We start from the raw sequence: 16,994 nt of genomic DNA, 5'->3' as shown, positions 1-16,994 counted from the left end.
ATTTGAGCTGCTACAAGTGCATGTGTGGATGCGCCCAAAAGGGCCTACCATCCCTGCAAATTTCATCCGAATCGGGCAAGAAATGACAAACTTATAGGCAGTTTTGTACTTCCTTCCCCATTACAGCCTATGGGCAAAACATTGAAACAGTGTCAAAACAGCAAAACAGTTTCGATGAAATAAAACAGAACAGTGCTTTTAAATTGAAACTCGAAACGAAACACTGTCCCGTCGAAACTAAAGTCAAAACAAAACAGCGCTATTTCACACAGCCCTACTTGTGGTTAGTGTAGGCATGCCTTCAGCGCACGGCTACAGCAGTAACTAGGGGGTAAGCAGACTCTTTGGGTGTCTATACACATGACAATTTTCACTACTTAAAGCATTCTAAAGCTGTCACTGTATACATGTGTGCAACTTTAGAACTTTTTTTTTTTTTAAATGGTGGAAGTTACCTTAATTAAACCTCATTATATGCATTTTAAATATAAGGTGAACTGCAGTAGTGCATCTCGGCTTACCTAGTTTACCTTTATGAAGCATTACTTAACTGGGGCTTTCCAAAGAAATAATTGTAAATTGCAACTGCCAGGTATAACCTAGCCCCTACTATACAAAACTACAGCAAGGCATGAAACTTGCACCAAACTGTGGAACATCTATTAATATTTAAGGGACTGTACTTAAAGTGCTTTAAGTGCAAAAGTTATAGTGCCTTTGGAGATGTCTGCCCTGCATGTGTACATGCACCCTTTATCTTTGTTATGTACAGTAAAGCTGGAGGGACTGAGAGAGGTGCCCAAAAAAGCACAAATTTTTCAAAAAAGTTATTTCAAATATTTCCAGCCTATTGAATAGAATTGCTGCAATGTTGCTGGAACCCAAACTGGGCCCTGTGGCATATGGGGTGAATTTAGAAAGGAAACAGAGGCAAATCCATGAGGTATATCCCTTCCTCAGCATTCTGACTCTGGCCAGCACCCACAGCAGTAACAATTGTTAGGGCTTCCTGGGTACTCCCACTTGGCATGCCCCAACACTTATTTCTTTAAGAGGAGCAGTGTAAGGCCACCACTGAGCTTTTCAAGACCTTGTATAGGCCTGCCCACTCTTCCCTCATCTGTAGTGAATGTTCTGCTAGTTCAGTGCTGGGCTGATCATGGTGGCATAACAAGCAGAGCAGAATTGGTACCTGGGGCAAACCTTGTAGGGGAGGTGTACCTGGTTTCAGGAGTCAGCTGTGTATAGGTTCAGAGAGCAGGGAAGGCATGGGTTCTGAGATCAGGCGTGAGAAGCATGGGACCCAGGAGTGGGGGGGGCAGGGTGCATGGTTCAGAGGGGAGGGTGGCAGCAGTAGTCTTACCTATGCTGGGAAGTCCTAAACAGTCCTGGGTGAACAGATACTGCTTCTATGCATGCTGTGCCCACTCCACTGGTTGTTCTTAAAGCTAGAGCATCCAGGGACTGTTTTAGAGTTCCTGGCATGGGTATGCTGTTGGGGTGCAGACTCCCCAAGGCTGGTAGGTAGTTTCAGTACCCCTCAATTTGGTGACCGGGGGAGATGCTCCTCCCACCCATTCCTAGTTATGCTGCTGGCTGAGTGGGCCTTGGCCAGGCAGTGATTTGGGGCCCAGTAGAAACAGAGATGTCCCTAGTGGTGTTTTTCCCTCTTTTCAGGGCAGCAGAACTCAAGAACATTGCCTGTTGGGTTTATTTGCTTGCCTTGGTCAGCTCATCTTAACCAGCCTCCTAACTGAGATTCATCCTAGTAAAACCCAAGCCAGATGCCTAGCTCAAGTACTGCATCCTCTCTATTCCCAGCTTGCCTACTGTGTTTGCGTATACCAGGTATATGGAAGGTGAATACTGCCAATCACAGTTGACTTAATGCACTTGCCTGAGGATCCTAGAGGTTGGATTAGAAGACTCAGACCTTATGTGGGTCACATCAACCTTTGCAGCAAAGGCTGGTCAGTACACTCTCTGTTAAGCACTGTTTGTTCTGTTAAAATGATATTGAATGGAAAGATTGGTGAAGGCTTGTCCAGCTGCAATTTGATGAGTAGTAGATAAGAGAACATGCATCTAGAGCAGAACAAACCAGCTTCTTGCCCATCCCACCTTTTTCCAAAGGGGCACAAGAAGTGGCTAACATGAGACAATCTATGAAGACCTGCAATGCAGAGCAGAGTAGACAATGAGGCCTTTCCCTGCCTCATTGCTGTTCTGAGCTCTCTGCATCATTATGCCAAGCCCTGGCTAGAGAATGAGCCCACTGTCCCTGTAAATGGAGCCAAGAAAAACCATGGGATAAGCACTAGTTCCCTCTGATGTTTCACTTCAAACTGTTGGAATGATAAAGTACCTTCACACTAGGTCCACCAGCACAGATCTGGTTATAGAATGAGGAATTACACATGCAGTACAAAAAACTGATTAAAATATAGTGCCAAGTACTTCCAAAGATGAGAAAAATATAATGGTGTGAACTTCAAAAGGTGTTTTTTCTAAAGAAATAAAATGTCATAATAATATTTTGGTAAGTCTGCTCGTTTAATCTGAACCTGAACACAGGGTGGTACCTTTCTTACACAGATGTTCCTAGATGATTCTTTTTCCACAGTTGCAAGAAGGAGCTCTAGAAAGAGTTATCTTTCCTTTTTGTAAAACTTAAGACATTGTGTAAAATGAAATTTATAAAGTGTTTTAAATTATAAAATTGTTTAAAATTATTTATAAATGGCCATCTCTGTGTGCATTCTTTATATTTGTACACAAAACTTTAGGATTATTTATAGACATATCCCAGAAACCATATACATACACTAGATTGAAAATGAAGGTCTTATACAGTCCAGACAGTGTAGAGCCAGCTAACTCAAACTGACATGGTCAACTTTTTTTTTTTTTTTAATTTGCTGCTCAGTATTCGTTAGTCCAAAATTTGAGGATAATGTTGACTCGCTGTTGAGCAGTGGAAAAGGGTGAATTGTAGCCAATTCTTGTGAGCTAAATTTGCTTGTATCCTACATGAAGTCAGTAAAAGTTAATCTAAACTCAGTACTCTGTGATGGTCCACAGAGATTTTCATCTTATTATGGCCAAACAGATTCAATGGAATAATATTTATGTAAGAAGAGTTACACCAGGTAAAGGATATTACAGCTTTAAATCTCTGTCAGGGATAAAAGATTCATGATTAACATGAAATTCTTTATGGTAGCTATACAGATAGTTATATCCAATCATGGAGAAGAAACCATTTATTTTTTTTTTTATGCTAAGTAAGGTGTGTGTATATATATAAACATAATGTTTGACAGAAAGGCACATTTTCCAATAAGTTCAAGACACAAAGGGCATCTATACACGTGCTCTGGGGTGGAGAGGGGTGTGCTTTTAATTAGAGCAGGTCTGAGAGCTGCTCTAATTAAAGTGCCCACAGCATTTGAGCTTTTGTTAAAGTGCCACTGCTGCAATTTTGAAACGTGGGGATGCTGAATACCCATGACGTGAAGACTGTTGGAGTGCACTAATTAGCACGCTCCAGCAGTCTCACAGCAGACTCTATTAATCAAGTCTGCTCTGGTGTGTGCTAATTAGCATGCATTGGAGTGGAAGTCTGTTTCATGTATAGGTGCACAAATGTATTGTGGTCTAAATAACATAAGTGACTTTTTCATTGTTTTGTTTTATAATACATGCATTCTATATACTGGGTCTGCCTTTTTAATGTCATCACTTGAATATATCCCTCCTTTACCCCTATCTTTATACTGAAAAAGATGTCCACATGTATCTCCATTCCTAGGCTTTATTTTTCCAGCTATCTCATTATTACAATATGTCTGTAAGCTGGAATTGCTTTAGCTCCTATTTCTACAGGCAGTTAAAAAGGAGGCTGTAAGAATAAGATATCAAATCCAGCATGTTACATAGTATAGTGTGCATTTTATAAACCATACTGTCTATGGGTAAATAAGCTCCTAAGAAATAAAAGTGTTCATAAAAATGTTGGGTAGCTATTCAGTGTAGTACTTACTATCTTGACTTTATTAGTATTATACATTGTTCCTGATGCAGAGCTAATTGAAGTCCATTGGAGTATTTTCATTTTGTTCAATGGATTTTGGATCAGACTTATGTTCTCCAGTTCCTTTATATCACCTGCCAGTTGATCTCCTTTTTCTTGCCTTTACAATAAAATGTGGACACTTTGGAGGATCTAACTAGTTGCCTCTGAAGCTGTGCACCTATCTAGCCATATAGCAGGAGGATGCTATGCATTCTAGTTATAGGCAAGGCATACAAATACTGTATGAGAGCTAGGCTGGCATCAGCAAACAACCTTTAAAGAGACATACGTGTTTCCATTCATAAAGAATACTGAACTTAATAAGCTACTCGGGCCTAGCAGACTTTAAATCCTAGTAGCCCCTAAGCCCTCTCAGGCTCTCTGAATTAGAATTCACATTGTTTCTCCCTTTTATCTTTACAAAGCATACAGTAAGTTATTGGCTGCTTCTCTGATGATTCACTCATGTTCAAAGAATTCATGACAAGCTGAGGTGACCATAGCAATGAAGGCTACAAATTCCTGGAAGTCACATTCTGCATCACCATCACAATCCAGTGTCTCCATCACTTTGTCCACTGTCTCCTGATCTTTGATTTCCTAGTCAAAATAAAGAAAACTAGTTAAAAGTGGTGAAGGATAGGGTTGTAAATAAGATTTAGAGGACCTGGTTGGTAACCTGTTTCTTGTTTTCGTTTTTTTCAAATGGAACTAAAATACAGTACAGCATGCACATTACCCAGTAGGTTTCCAATGGAACTGACTGTGGTGTCTGGTTTCCCTATTAAATGTTTATTCCAACACATAAAGTATTTTACTTTCTTTAATTTAGACATGTTTCCATTGCTTGCTCATGCTGGCTTCCAAGCACTGGCATGGATCCATGATTGCTTTTATAAGTCTCCCTGTTACCAGAGTCCCACATGAAGTAGTAACCAAACATGAGTTGTTTACTGTGATAATGAACACATAACACCACTAACCTGTTTGTTTTTCCATTTATGGATTAAGGTGGGCATTTAAAGGTAATCTGACTGGAAACTTTGTAACAGCAAAAAAGAAGCTTGTTTCCTTCGTAAGTGATCAACATACACACAAGAATCTGGCTGTAACTTGGTATGAGAAGAGAGCTGCCTTAAGGAAAAATTAGCTCAAACAGAAGGCAGAAAAATACAGAGTGGTTATAACTGTAGATACATGGTACTAACTATGTCAGGGCCAAATCATATTCCAAGTCCCCCTCCATCAGGGTATTTTTAATACAACAATATACTATCCAAAAAAACTACCTCTGGACTTGAGCTTTTGTCAAATCTCTAGATCAGTGACTCTCTGCCAGGATACTGGGATACTCTTGGGTGCCTTGAGATCCTTTCAAGGGTGATTTAGGGTGCCACACAAAGTTAGCACTGTTGGGAATGCAAACATCATTTGCAAGATAAACTCAGAGATTTTTAAACAGGAATCTATAACGTTAAAAATATTCAGACCTGCCGTGATCTTTCTCATTTCTTTGCAACAACTAAAGGATTATCCTATTATTTTTCTATAGTCAAAGATAAAGTGAAAACTAAGAGCTGACATTTTCCAAGGGGTGTCTTGGTTTGAAAAGGTTGAGAACCACTGCTCTGAATGAAGTCTGGAAGTCACTTCCACTTAAAATTTATTTTCTTAAATCTGAAAACTTTTTAAGTTTCTTCCAAAAAGGAAACTAACTTGGGAAACATGCAGCACCTTTTAATTTTCCCTGCTGAAGGTCAGAAAACTTCCTTGCTGCTTTCAGTTTTTAACAGTGACTTGATTTCAAAATCCCAGGGTATTTTCCTTATCCTTCTAATTTTCCAGTTGTGTTTTGGAGCATCTTACCTAGAGCCTTACAAAAGATCATACATAAATGTCTTCAGTTACACCCCTGCAGTAGACCTGACTATTTAGCTATCAATCTTACTGCTGTTCATATAATCTATCCAGTATTACCTACAACATGAACACTGGCAGTACATGCTTTCCTAGCCCTGATCTGGAGATACTACACCTATGTAATCTATGTAGAATTAAGAAAGAGTATGAACAGTTTATGAATAGCAGTATAAAATACAGCTGCCTGTAGTACCAGGAGACTAGACTCAATACAATGCTGCTTTTTAGCTAAACTGGCCTGTAGAGGCCTCTCCCCCATAAGAGAAATAACTGCACGGTATAAAGTCATTGTAGCAGTTCCCACTTCAGCCCTCAGCACAGGGAGCAGGGCCAGAGTATCCCTTAACCATGGCAATGCCCAAGAGCTGAAACTTCCCTGTAGGGCTTCTGGGAGTCCGTACAAATTGGAACACCTGTCAAGATGCTCTAATTTGTGCTGGGAACTGGCCCAGGAACAGGGAAGCAAAAACATTACAGACTTTCTGTTGAACAAAAGAAGCATTTGTACATATAAATACTAGTGGCTGGACAAGTCCAATGCTTCTTTGTGCAGCTTGGGTGTACCAGTATACTTAGTCTCATTGAACTTCAGCAGCTTTGTCAGAAATCTTTGGAGGTTAATAAAAACCAGCAAAGGGGAACAATTGTAGTCTTTGATTCAAGCATTAAACTGGGACTCAGAATTTATGTTTAGTTCCTAGTTCTGCCATACTGACTTTCCGCATCATCTTGAAGAGGTAATTGAATATCTCTCTGTCTCAGGTCTCCATCCATGATATGTATACAATAATAATTCCTGCTTTTATGTTGTTAATGTAGACTGCAAGCTCTTCAGACCAGAAACAGGGACTCAGTATCTACTTGTAGAACTATGAGGGTCCTGATCCTGGCTGGGTCTTCTAGGAGCTACTGTAATAATCCAAAAAATAAAGTAATATCTCTAGGAGCAGTTTTGACTCCAAATATATCAAGCTTTTTAAGGTAACCTCAGAATGGATCAAAAGGGAATGTTTGCCGAGCCAGCTTTCAATCCCACTCTCTGAAGCATACCTTTATGTTGCAAGGAACAAAGAAGCATTTTGAGCTCCCAAATGGGACTCCTGCATTTATAAATGCATACTTTGAACAACAGCAGTATGTGTATTTTTGTGAATGCCTTTGTCTTCTCTCCTCTTCCATAACCACCTACCCTCACAGTGGTTAGATACTAAGGACTAAATGGCACACCTGAGCTGGGGCAATGTAGAGTTACACCGCTCTCATTCTAAATCTCCTAGTCTCACCCAGTTGCACAGTCTTATCCTAAGCTTCCTAATAGGTGAAGAATGGCAGAGAAATACTCTGCACCAGGCTAATGTTGAACAATGGTGACCTTTGGGGCACTCAGGAGTAAGTTCTGGTCCCCATTCCTACTTCAGCTGCAGGAATGGAGACTGATTCCTTGTGCCTTCCTCTGGATGTACTTATCAAGGGTCACTATGTGGCCTACCAGTGCCAAGTGCCTTGGAAATACCTAAGATAGATTAATAGTCATGAAAGAGACACAAATGGCTTCCAGAGGGAAAACACACTGCTTTTTGAATGAGCTATCCTCTCTTTATTGCCCATCCCATAGGTATCCAGTAAGAATTACAGGGTCTCTTTCCTACTCCCAGGAAACACAACATAGTACAAAAGACTAAAATACTGGAACTAGCCCATTGCACTAAGTCCTCTTTTCAGTCACAGGCTGAGTATATGTACTGTTCCCATCTCCAGGGGAAACGGCCTACTACCTAGAGATATTTTAGCAAACATCATGGGAGCTAAGAAAGGCCACTGCAAACATATTCAGCATGGCAGTGCCATCAGGCATCTTGACATTTGATTCACAACAGGGAAAAGGGCAATTCTTTGTTCAAAAAGGAATACTCACGCCTAAAAAATGAGGGAGTTCATTGTTAATGAGCTCTTTTAATTCAGATTTCTTCAGCTTGTGTTTGTCTCCCTCTTTTCCTGAATACTGGTGGAAAGCTTCAATGATGGCAATCATGGCCTTTTCCAGATCAGACATTTTAACTGTGTGACCTTCCTAAAGATAAATGAGGGGGAAAACATTAGTTTACACTTGTTTTAAAAAATTCTTGCCTGCTTTCTGAATGCAGCAATAAACCCCTTGACAGTGCTAGTCAGTGATGATATGATCCAAAGCTCACTGAAGTCAGTTTCCAAGATGCCAACAGATGTGACTGGACTTAGATCATACTTCAGATTAATATTCCAGAAAATAATGGGGAAATAATTTAATGAGCAGCAGGCCACATATAAAGAGACTGATTTCCAATGGAGGTAGACTAAAATTAGGTCATTTGCTTTGTCTTTTATTGTAAGCTACCCTAATAAATAATTATTATTCTCACCCTTAAACCTTAATTGAGGTTGATATCTTTGTATACCATTTGTATATTTCTAAAACGAACTGAGTATAAAACTATTCTTTATCTGGAAATACCCACCAATACTAAATGATCTGCTTTTTCGGTAGTTTTAACATAGATTTCGCTAACAAAACTGAGGGGAATGTTACTGAGTAAATAACCAAAGGGGGCAGATGTCAGTTCCAGCATTAAAAAACAAAATAAAGTGACAACACAGAATGCCTTGTTGCTAATCTTCATTCTTGCAGCTGAAGTAAGAACAGAAGAGGAATATTTGCTATTAGCCTTGAGAGTTCCCAGGCTCTCCTGAAATATGAGCATAAATTCTGTACCATGCTTGGAAGAGTACTATAAATAAATAAGAGCAAGAAAGCTATAACCAGTGACAGGGAAAGCAATTCTCCCAGATGTCTTGGGGCAGATCCTCAGTCATAATGGAGATATAACAATTTGTATCAGCTGAGGCAGAAGGAAAGATCCAACCAGATCTAGGATCTAGCAACAAACATTTATTGAGAAACAGAGCGTCAATAAAGCTACTTGCAACCAGAGCCAACCTTAAGGAAAATGGCAACCCCTACCGAGCTCCCACACCAAGTCAGTGGCGGTGCTGCAGGCAGAGGCGGGTGGGGAGGTAAAGCAGCAGAGGGCAGGGGTGAAGGGGCTAGGGGAGTGCAGCTGCCCAGGCAGGTGGACCTGTCCCCAGTTTATCCTTGTCCCTTGCCACCATGCTGCAGCCATTCACCAGCTGTCAGCCCAGGCCACTGCTGCCCGAAGGCCCATATCAAGCTGCTGCTGAGGCCAAAAGCGACCATGACATTGCTAGCATAGCTGCACAGTCAGCCCCAGCCGGGGGGGGGGTGAGAAGCGGGAAAGGGGGGAGCACAGCTGACTGGGCAGGTGGCCTTGTCCCTAGTTCAGTCCCCAGCACTGTGGGCATCTCCCCAGCCCTGTCATGGGGGGCAGGGAACGTGCTCCAGCAACTGCCCACACCGCCCAGCTCGGCTCATCCTAAGCAGCAGTTGCAGGTGGGGCGGGGCAGAAATAGGTGGGGTGGGATGGGGGTAGAGCACTGCTGTATGTGTGCGCGGTGCCTCCCTGCCCATGACGCCTTGGGCAGTCTCCCACATCACCTACCCTCAAAGCTAACTCTGCTTGCAACTAACAAACTGCTAGATTTCAAGGGTGGAGTTGAAGTGATGTTGTAGCCACAATAATTGAGAATTTTTGCAAGAGGCAAGGATCTTTGTGAGTGATATCTTTTATTGGACCAAATGCATGGCTGGGTGACAGATAGATATCAACGTAGCTCCTGTTCTAGAAAGTGTCTATTTATCCCAAAAAAACCCCTATAAATGTTTGCAATCAGATTCTGGTGATTCTCAACCATTCTCACAAAGACTATGGTTTAACAAGGTTGTCCTTGGGGCTACATTTTCACTTCCTTAGAATCGCACAGCACACCACCCTTCCCGCTATCCACTCTTGACTATTCTTGTGACAACTACTACAAATGCAGGGAAATATTTAATGGGTGTTTAGCTTCAAGTTTTTTTATGGTATTTAAATTTAGTGACAAGAAATGCCATGAGAACAGCCACCTTTCTGTTTACCACCCGAACTGTTTTGTGGACTACAAGTTGTCTGCAGAGAAGACTAAAAATGACTGATTGACATTATTTCCCTATCCAATACCTCACTTTAGTTTAATTACCTCACAGTAAGGTTCTGATTTCCCTATAGTTAACATATGAAGAAAATACTTCCCAATGTGTGATAATAATGTATATTTCCAAAACAGTATCTGTTTCCTGACTTTGGTCCAGCTTCCTAAACCAACTTTTCTTTAGTCTGGATTTCAAGGTAGTACAGTGTGACCACTGCCTTAGCCAAAGACTCTTACATTCCTTCTGTGGGAAATAGCACAGAAGTATCTCAAGTCACAAAAACTTGTCTCACCAATTAAACTGCACTGTAGAAAGTATGTGTGTCTGTATGTATGCGCACGCCCGTGTGCATGTGTGAAAATGTTGAATAATCTTCTAGGTTTGTAGAGTGTATTATCATGGTTCTTTATTATCAGTATCAACAAGTCATCAGCTTGGCTCAGCTGGTTTACTATAATTCCTAGCCTGCATGCTTAGGATTTGCAAAGCATTATGAACCAAACATAAAAAGAGTAAGTTTTAATCATCTTTATTCTCAAGCTTCCATCTGTCACATGCTTTTCCTTCTAAGATGCCGTTGTATCTATCTTTATTAGCTAATCACTGAATGACAGTATTCCAAGTGAGCAATCCGCAATATATCAGGCAAGCTTCTATTTTCATGAGGAGTAATATGAGCAAATACATTCATCTCTTCTTTCTACGCTTGCTTCTAATAGACTATTTAATATTTTAGATACAAAATATAAATGAGTCCTCTTCTTCCATACTAAAATCACATGAATATTAAATTGTAAGTTTGCTTACAAATTTTACATAGATGATGAAAAATCTGTGACTGACTTTGAGAGAAAGATTTTAACATAAAGGGGAACACTGCAGAATATATGGTCCACAAAGCTTTGTAATATTTTTAGGTTAAACAGAAGGGTTTGATTTGAAATATAAGCAACCTTTATGTTCACATAAAAAGTCTTGTGGCTCACAGATCCTTGTTGGTATTTATCAGCATCACTCCGTTGATTTGGATGGAGCTATATCAAGTTACATGAGCTGGCTGAGGACCTGTAACATTTTACTGTAGATGAATTGGTCTCAGCCACATAAGTGAGAATGCATAACTGCTTGTTCTTCATTTATTCCTTTCCCACGTTATAATGGGAATGCTCTGCAATGCACATCTTGACTATATTGCTGCCTTATAGTTAGAGAAGTTTGTGGGTTTAACGAACACTTATGAAATGTGTGTCCTGTTTGGCTTTTCTTTCAAGTACTTGGGTTGATGAACTCCCAACAGCTCTGGATTCAAAAGTGAGTGAAAGAAAAAGAAAAGCAATCCTGTTTCAATATCTGAATTGGCATGGAAACCCCTCCCCCAGTAAGTATTAGGAATCAGTTTTCTAACAAACTTATTTTTTTCTAAGCATCTTTAGTATTATTTCTGCTACTCACCTTCCTTCTCCGTAGACTGAGCTGGAGTCAGAGCAATGTGATCTAAGACAGTAAGGGAAGACTTCTTATTTCATCTGTGGGGGTGGGGAGATCCATTCACTTAGATGCAGTGCTTCTGCAGAAGGATAGCAGCCAATGAGAGCCTGAAGAGGGGGTGGGGGTGGGAAGGAGGCAGCTGATTCTTGGACCTGATTTACTGGAATAAGTAGCAACGCTCACAAGGGTGCATTCATCAGTTTGCTGTGGGAGCTGTTAACTGATACACTGGTACCAGAGAAAGAAAGCTCTGTTGTAAGAAAAAGTGGATGATCAGCTTTTAAAAAAACCCAAAAAATGCCTAACAAGAATGTTCTCAATTCAAATTGTTTAAAAAAAAAAGTAAGGAGGATTTAGCTAGCCGTAATAGAATGTATTTGCTGTTTGCCTGTGACAGGATGTTTAGGACTATAACTAAAAGCATATTCCTTTTGAAATAGTTATTACTGGTTCTCTCTAACAGCAGTATTGAGTGTGTAGCCATGCTATACTATTGGACATTCTTCAGATTGAGGAGCATTAAAATTAAAATGAGATATATTAGGGATGTCAGTGGGTTCAGATTAGGACAACAGCTGGACCTGCACCCAAAATTCAGACTCAAGCTACTTTTCTTTCTTTTTTCATTTGAAAAGGTTATATACGTGTACCCATACATTCATTTGTATTTACAAACATACGTATATACAAAACCATATGTACACTTCATTAATCTCTGAGCTTTCTGCTTTTGCCAGGCCAGAAAAAAATAACCCCCTAAGAAAGACTCTCTGCAGACTGATTCCATCCATCTTAGGCCGTATCTATATGGCAAACTTTTAATGCTCTAGAGTCACACCCTCTGGCAAGCTGCATAGCAATGAGTAGGCTGTTTTCTAAACCAGAAGCAGTGAAGCCATTGCTGTAACAGTCTTTTATGAAAGTCTTTGTCAAAAAGATTTTAAACGAAAATAAATTCAAATGAGTTTGGAGAAGGATTTGGATGCCTAGGCAAACTGACCTTTGTGAGTTATTACCTCTCTCTTACTTACCATTTGCCTGTCACTAGCTTCCCTTCTTTCTTTGTCCTGTCTCCTCTCAGAACAATAACTTCAGTTAAGTATGTATGCATAACTACTTTCTAGTTAAAGCATTTTACTAATTATCAGAGAAAACATACACAAAAACTGACTGTTTTCAATGTAATGCTAGCTTGCAAGACAGTAAAAGCACCCCTTGTGAAGAACAAAGTAAAAGGGTGACTGACAATTTCACTTAATCCTATATGCATGTTTTTCTCGCTCCGTTTCTGTGGGCTGTTAAATTTAGAACAGTCATTGCCCATTGTTACTACCCAGCTGCACAAGGGCAGGGTGCCAAGCTTCATACACTCCTACTTGCATGGCATTAGCAAAATCTCTGTCTTCCAGGGAACCAAGAAAAAAAAGTGCTTTCTGGACATCTTTTCTTTATATTAAAGAGACGTCATCAACTAGAAATAGAGTCAGTTGCAAAAATTAGTTAAAAGCAGTTTCTGGCTCAACCTGTTCCCTTGAGTTTCCTTTTGTTAGTCTAACTGCGAAGTGAAGAAGAATGTTCTGTTAGATGGCAGATATTAATTGCTCTATCACTTTGACAAGAACAAGCATGTTTATTACTGGGTCAGCAGGATGAGAATAGAAAGACATAGAAAACCTTAAATGCCTGCTCCTAGTCCAAGGAGAGGAGAAAGTTTGCATGGCATTTCATTTGCTTCAAACATGCATACATTCCCAAACAACATGAAAATCTCCCCCTTCACATTATCTGAGCCCCTTGAACCAAAGGGCTCATGACAGACAGTCTGGGAGAAGTTTACAGTCTACTCAAAACCAATACTTAACCCCAAATCTCTCCTCTCCCCACCAATCTGTGGCACCTTCAGGTCATGTTACCTACACAACCCTACTGATCAAAGCTGACCGACTCTTAGAGAAGGCATGGCATTTGTTCCCCTGTTTGAATGGATCTATTGCTGTGGAGATCACCACGCCTGTCTTGAGGGTTCAATCCATATTGTAGACCAGCCATCCTCTTTCATCCAGCTGTCTACCAAAGGGAGTGAAGAATCTTTTTGAGTGGACTATTACACATCCTTGTACAGGAGGGATACATGTTTTCCAGTGCAGCTGAAATACCAGGTTTCATCTCCAAACATGCCTTATGCCACAACCTGTGAGATTCTTCCTACAATGGTTGATTGGGCTGAGACCCAGGTATGGGTGTGATGAGGCAGCTTGTGGTGTTTGCTCTGACACACACTACTGCTTCATTTAGTCTGATGAACTGGTATAGCTGAAGATGCCAGGGCCTGGACAGTTTAATTTGTGGTTACATATTTTAGAGATGCACTATATCACCACTGTTTAGAATTGACATCTTTGTCTGCCAGCCGAGACAGAATATTTTTTCATTCTCCATTTTGTAGTTGCAGCATTGGAAAAACACTGGCTTCATAAAGACCTCTTACAATTATTTTTCCTGAGGCACAGCCTCTGTACTCTAAGCCAGAAGGGCATGTGCTCCATGAAATAAACTCATCAGCAAATCCTCATACACTAGAAAAGCAAAGTAGGGTGGACATTATGGCATCAGCCAACAAAGATCATGCAGGGCAGTCCTAACCTGATATGTTCTTGACAGGAAATAGTAACTAATTATACAGAAACTATCCTTTATGCACACATAGTTATATGGAAGGTATAGGAGGAGACTATTTCCCATTCCCCACCTTATTTTGTTCTCTGTTAATAAAGTCCCACTAGTGACAATTCCTGGATGTGAAATAACTTGATAACTAGATACTGTCCAAACCCAGAAGAAAAAGATAATCCCTGCCTCAAGGCTGTATATAGCAGATTGTACATGTATCAGGCATTTTTTTAAGCCTTCCTCAGAGGCTCTGGGTGTTGGCTGCAGACAAGGCTGGGGATTTTGGCTAGGGTGTGCCAAAGCTCCTGCTGGGACTTAAACCCAGAGGTTCCTGGCTAGGGGGACTTGCCCCTCTGCTCCAGGCCAGACCAATCGCTATATTTGGTATCAGGAAGGAATTTTGACCTCATGGTCAGATTGGTACGGATTGTGGGGGTTTTTGCCTTCCTTTGTAGCAGATAGTAAAGGAGTGTTATGGAAAGACAGGTTGCAATTCTACAGAGGTTTTAAATGACAACAAGGCTATTTCCATAAGAGTACTGGACATCACTGTTATGCTTGATTTCCTAGGAAATGTGCTGTGATATGTCTCTGTTACATTTCAGTATAATGCTTCTATTGTTGCCTCTCTGAATTTATCTAGTTAAAAGATATATCAAATACTGTTGCCTCTGCTTGTTTGCTTGCTTTTTAATGGTGAATAAAGTGAATTCATTCACTTGCAGCTGCTTTTTGCCTGCTGTTTACGATTTTCAAAACAAACCCTTTTAGCAGAGCAACTGAGCTTGAAAAGAGATTCAAATCTCTTCAGCAACAACTAATCTTGCTGAAGCTGAAAAAAATCAGTTGCAACTACTATTTAATCTATTCATCTATGTTTTTATATTATCACCTATTAATACCCAAGTGCCACCATGACAACAATGAGGTCTCTGCTGGCAAAATATTTAGGTTTGGAGTTGTTACTAATTAAAACTGAATACAGAAATGTGAAAGTGTTGACCTGAATAAAGATAGCAAGAGTTGATCTTATGCTCATTGAAATCAATGGCAAAGACCAAAATGGACTATTCAGTATCTAAGCTGATCTCTTAGCATATCAAAACATATGCTAAGAGCATATAAAACCTCCCAAATTTTCACCCAATTACCCCCAGGTTCCCAGTGGTCTGCATCTTACTACAGCACATATTTCAGAACCACCCTCAGTCAATATGAAGAAAGCAAGTGATGGAAAATCCACAACTTCGCTTGGGATTGTTCCCCTGGTTCATCACTCTCCCTAGGTGCATCTACACAAGATGCTTTACTATGCATTAAACTAAGCAAATGTACAGTAAAGCACCATTGTCTACACGTGCATAGCAATTACTGTGCAGTAGATTAGTCTAATGCACCATTTTCTAATACTTGTAGATACAGGTACTAGAAATTGGCACATTAAACTAATGCACTGAAGCACACTTGTAGACGCTTATTGGAAGCAAACTGCTCCAACCTAGCCAACAAGAGGTCACAGGGGGCAGGGAGAACTGCCCCCGCTTGACGGGGCTGCTGCCTGCCAGCCATGTGGAGATTGGGACCTGTCCTGATCTCCGCAGGGCGGGGAGAGTTGTCCTGGCTGCCAGGCAGCTGCCTCTCAGCCATATGGCGATCAGGACGTGTCTCAATCTCCACCTTGCTGGGTAAGCTGTCCCCACTGCCTCCCAGCCATATAGAAGTCAGGACCCATCTCCTGGCCACTGGAAACAGCTCTCCCGGCCACAGAAGACAGGTCCCAGATCTGAGACAGCTGAATCACACCCACAGACTAACACCACATACTGACCCCATGCAGAACCTGTACAGCACCAGTCCACAGGACATCTGGCCTACAGGACTGCAAAGTTGGGCACCAGTGCTTTATTGCTGTTACTCTGTTCAGGATTCTATTTGTATATAGCTCATATTAACACTTAATTTGACCATTTGAACCTGTTAAGCCTAATGGGTTGACTCTAACCATTTGACTCCTCTGTGCCAAAGGGTAACATGACCCCTGAGCACACTGGGTGCAACAATGCATGGGCCGAGCAGTGTGGCTGTGCTGCTGGGATCATGACAGTGGCTGGTTCAGTAGCTCAGCTGCTTGTATTTTTTTGCCCTCCACCTTCTCCCCCATGGGGCCAGAATCTGGGACAGGTGTACCTGTTGCCACCGTGTCACTGTGAGATACTGTAAGCTAGATACTGCCTCTGAGATAATTTAAGCCCTGATTCTAGCATTTACTTAATTTTACCTCTTAGATACCTAAGTATCTCAGTAATCTTAACATGATTACTAAGATATAAAAGCACCTTCCTGAACCAAAGGACTTGGAGAGACAGGTTTCTTAGGTTACCCTGTCACAGTTACAGTTGCTTTAACATCACCATGCAAGTGCAAGTAGTTTGTTTATGTCCCGTTGGCAGAAATTATACATGCTGTTTCCCTTTAAGAGTAATTGGCTGTGATGTCTATCACCTTCACATTGCAATATAGTGCTTAGCCTGAGTTGTATGTAATATGTGGCAACTGGTATTGATACCGCCATTATAATCCAAGCAGCCAGCAATCTGAACTTTCTTTTCCAGTGGATGGGAGCTGTAAATTGGTGTGTAGCAGGCTGAATGGCCCAGGACTTGCATCCCAGCTGCAGGCAGTGAGCAAATGATTGCAGGCTTGCTTAGGAGAACTGGGCCAGCTGAGGAGGATAATTGGCTGTCTCGGAGGAAGTTA

General features: G+C 41.0%; 2 protein-coding genes across 4 annotated transcripts in view; both read right to left on the bottom strand.

Moving 5' to 3' along the window:
• Positions 1-3,245: 3,245 nt before the first annotated feature.
• On the bottom strand, positions 3,246-11,646 carry S100B (S100 calcium binding protein B). The gene is made up of 3 exons (XM_090045092.1): positions 11,532-11,646; positions 7,911-8,066; positions 3,246-4,675 (listed from the first exon to the last, which is right to left on the bottom strand). Exons 2-3 carry the CDS (start codon positions 8,046-8,048, stop codon positions 4,535-4,537), a joined length of 279 nt encoding a protein of 92 aa, XP_089901218.1. The 5' UTR covers positions 8,049-8,066; positions 11,532-11,646; the 3' UTR covers positions 3,246-4,534.
• Positions 11,531-16,994, bottom strand: part of LOC149867276 (uncharacterized) — a 25,778-nt gene continuing 20,314 nt past the window's right edge. Inside the window, exon 3 of one of the 3 annotated variants that reach the window (XM_090045090.1) lies at positions 11,531-11,646. The gene's annotated coding sequence lies outside the window, so the exon portion shown is untranslated. Of the gene's footprint in view, positions 11,647-11,696; positions 11,818-16,994 lie in introns of those variants that run through there. The other 2 variants (XM_090045091.1, XM_090045089.1) reach the window with 2 other exon arrangements.

The sequence above is a fragment of the Crocodylus siamensis genome, chromosome 4 (genome assembly GCF_052110815.1).
Source record: "Crocodylus siamensis isolate JL-2025a chromosome 4, ASM5211081v1, whole genome shotgun sequence".
Classification (NCBI taxonomy): Eukaryota; Metazoa; Chordata; order Crocodylia; family Crocodylidae; genus Crocodylus; species Crocodylus siamensis.
Note: the sequence above shows the minus strand (reverse complement) of the source record. Positions and strands in the feature narration are given on the sequence as shown.

What these genes read in the sequence shown, in the direction of transcription:
- S100B (XM_090045092.1), bottom strand. Translation starts at nt 8,048, where the DNA reads ATGTCTGATCTGGAAAAGGCCATGATTGCCATCATTGAAGCTTTCCAC. An exon ending in AACTCCCTCATTTTTTAGGC is followed by an intron (nt 4,676 to 7,910) that starts GTGAGTATTCCT and finishes TATTTTGACTAG; the next exon opens with GAAATCAAAGATCAGGAGAC.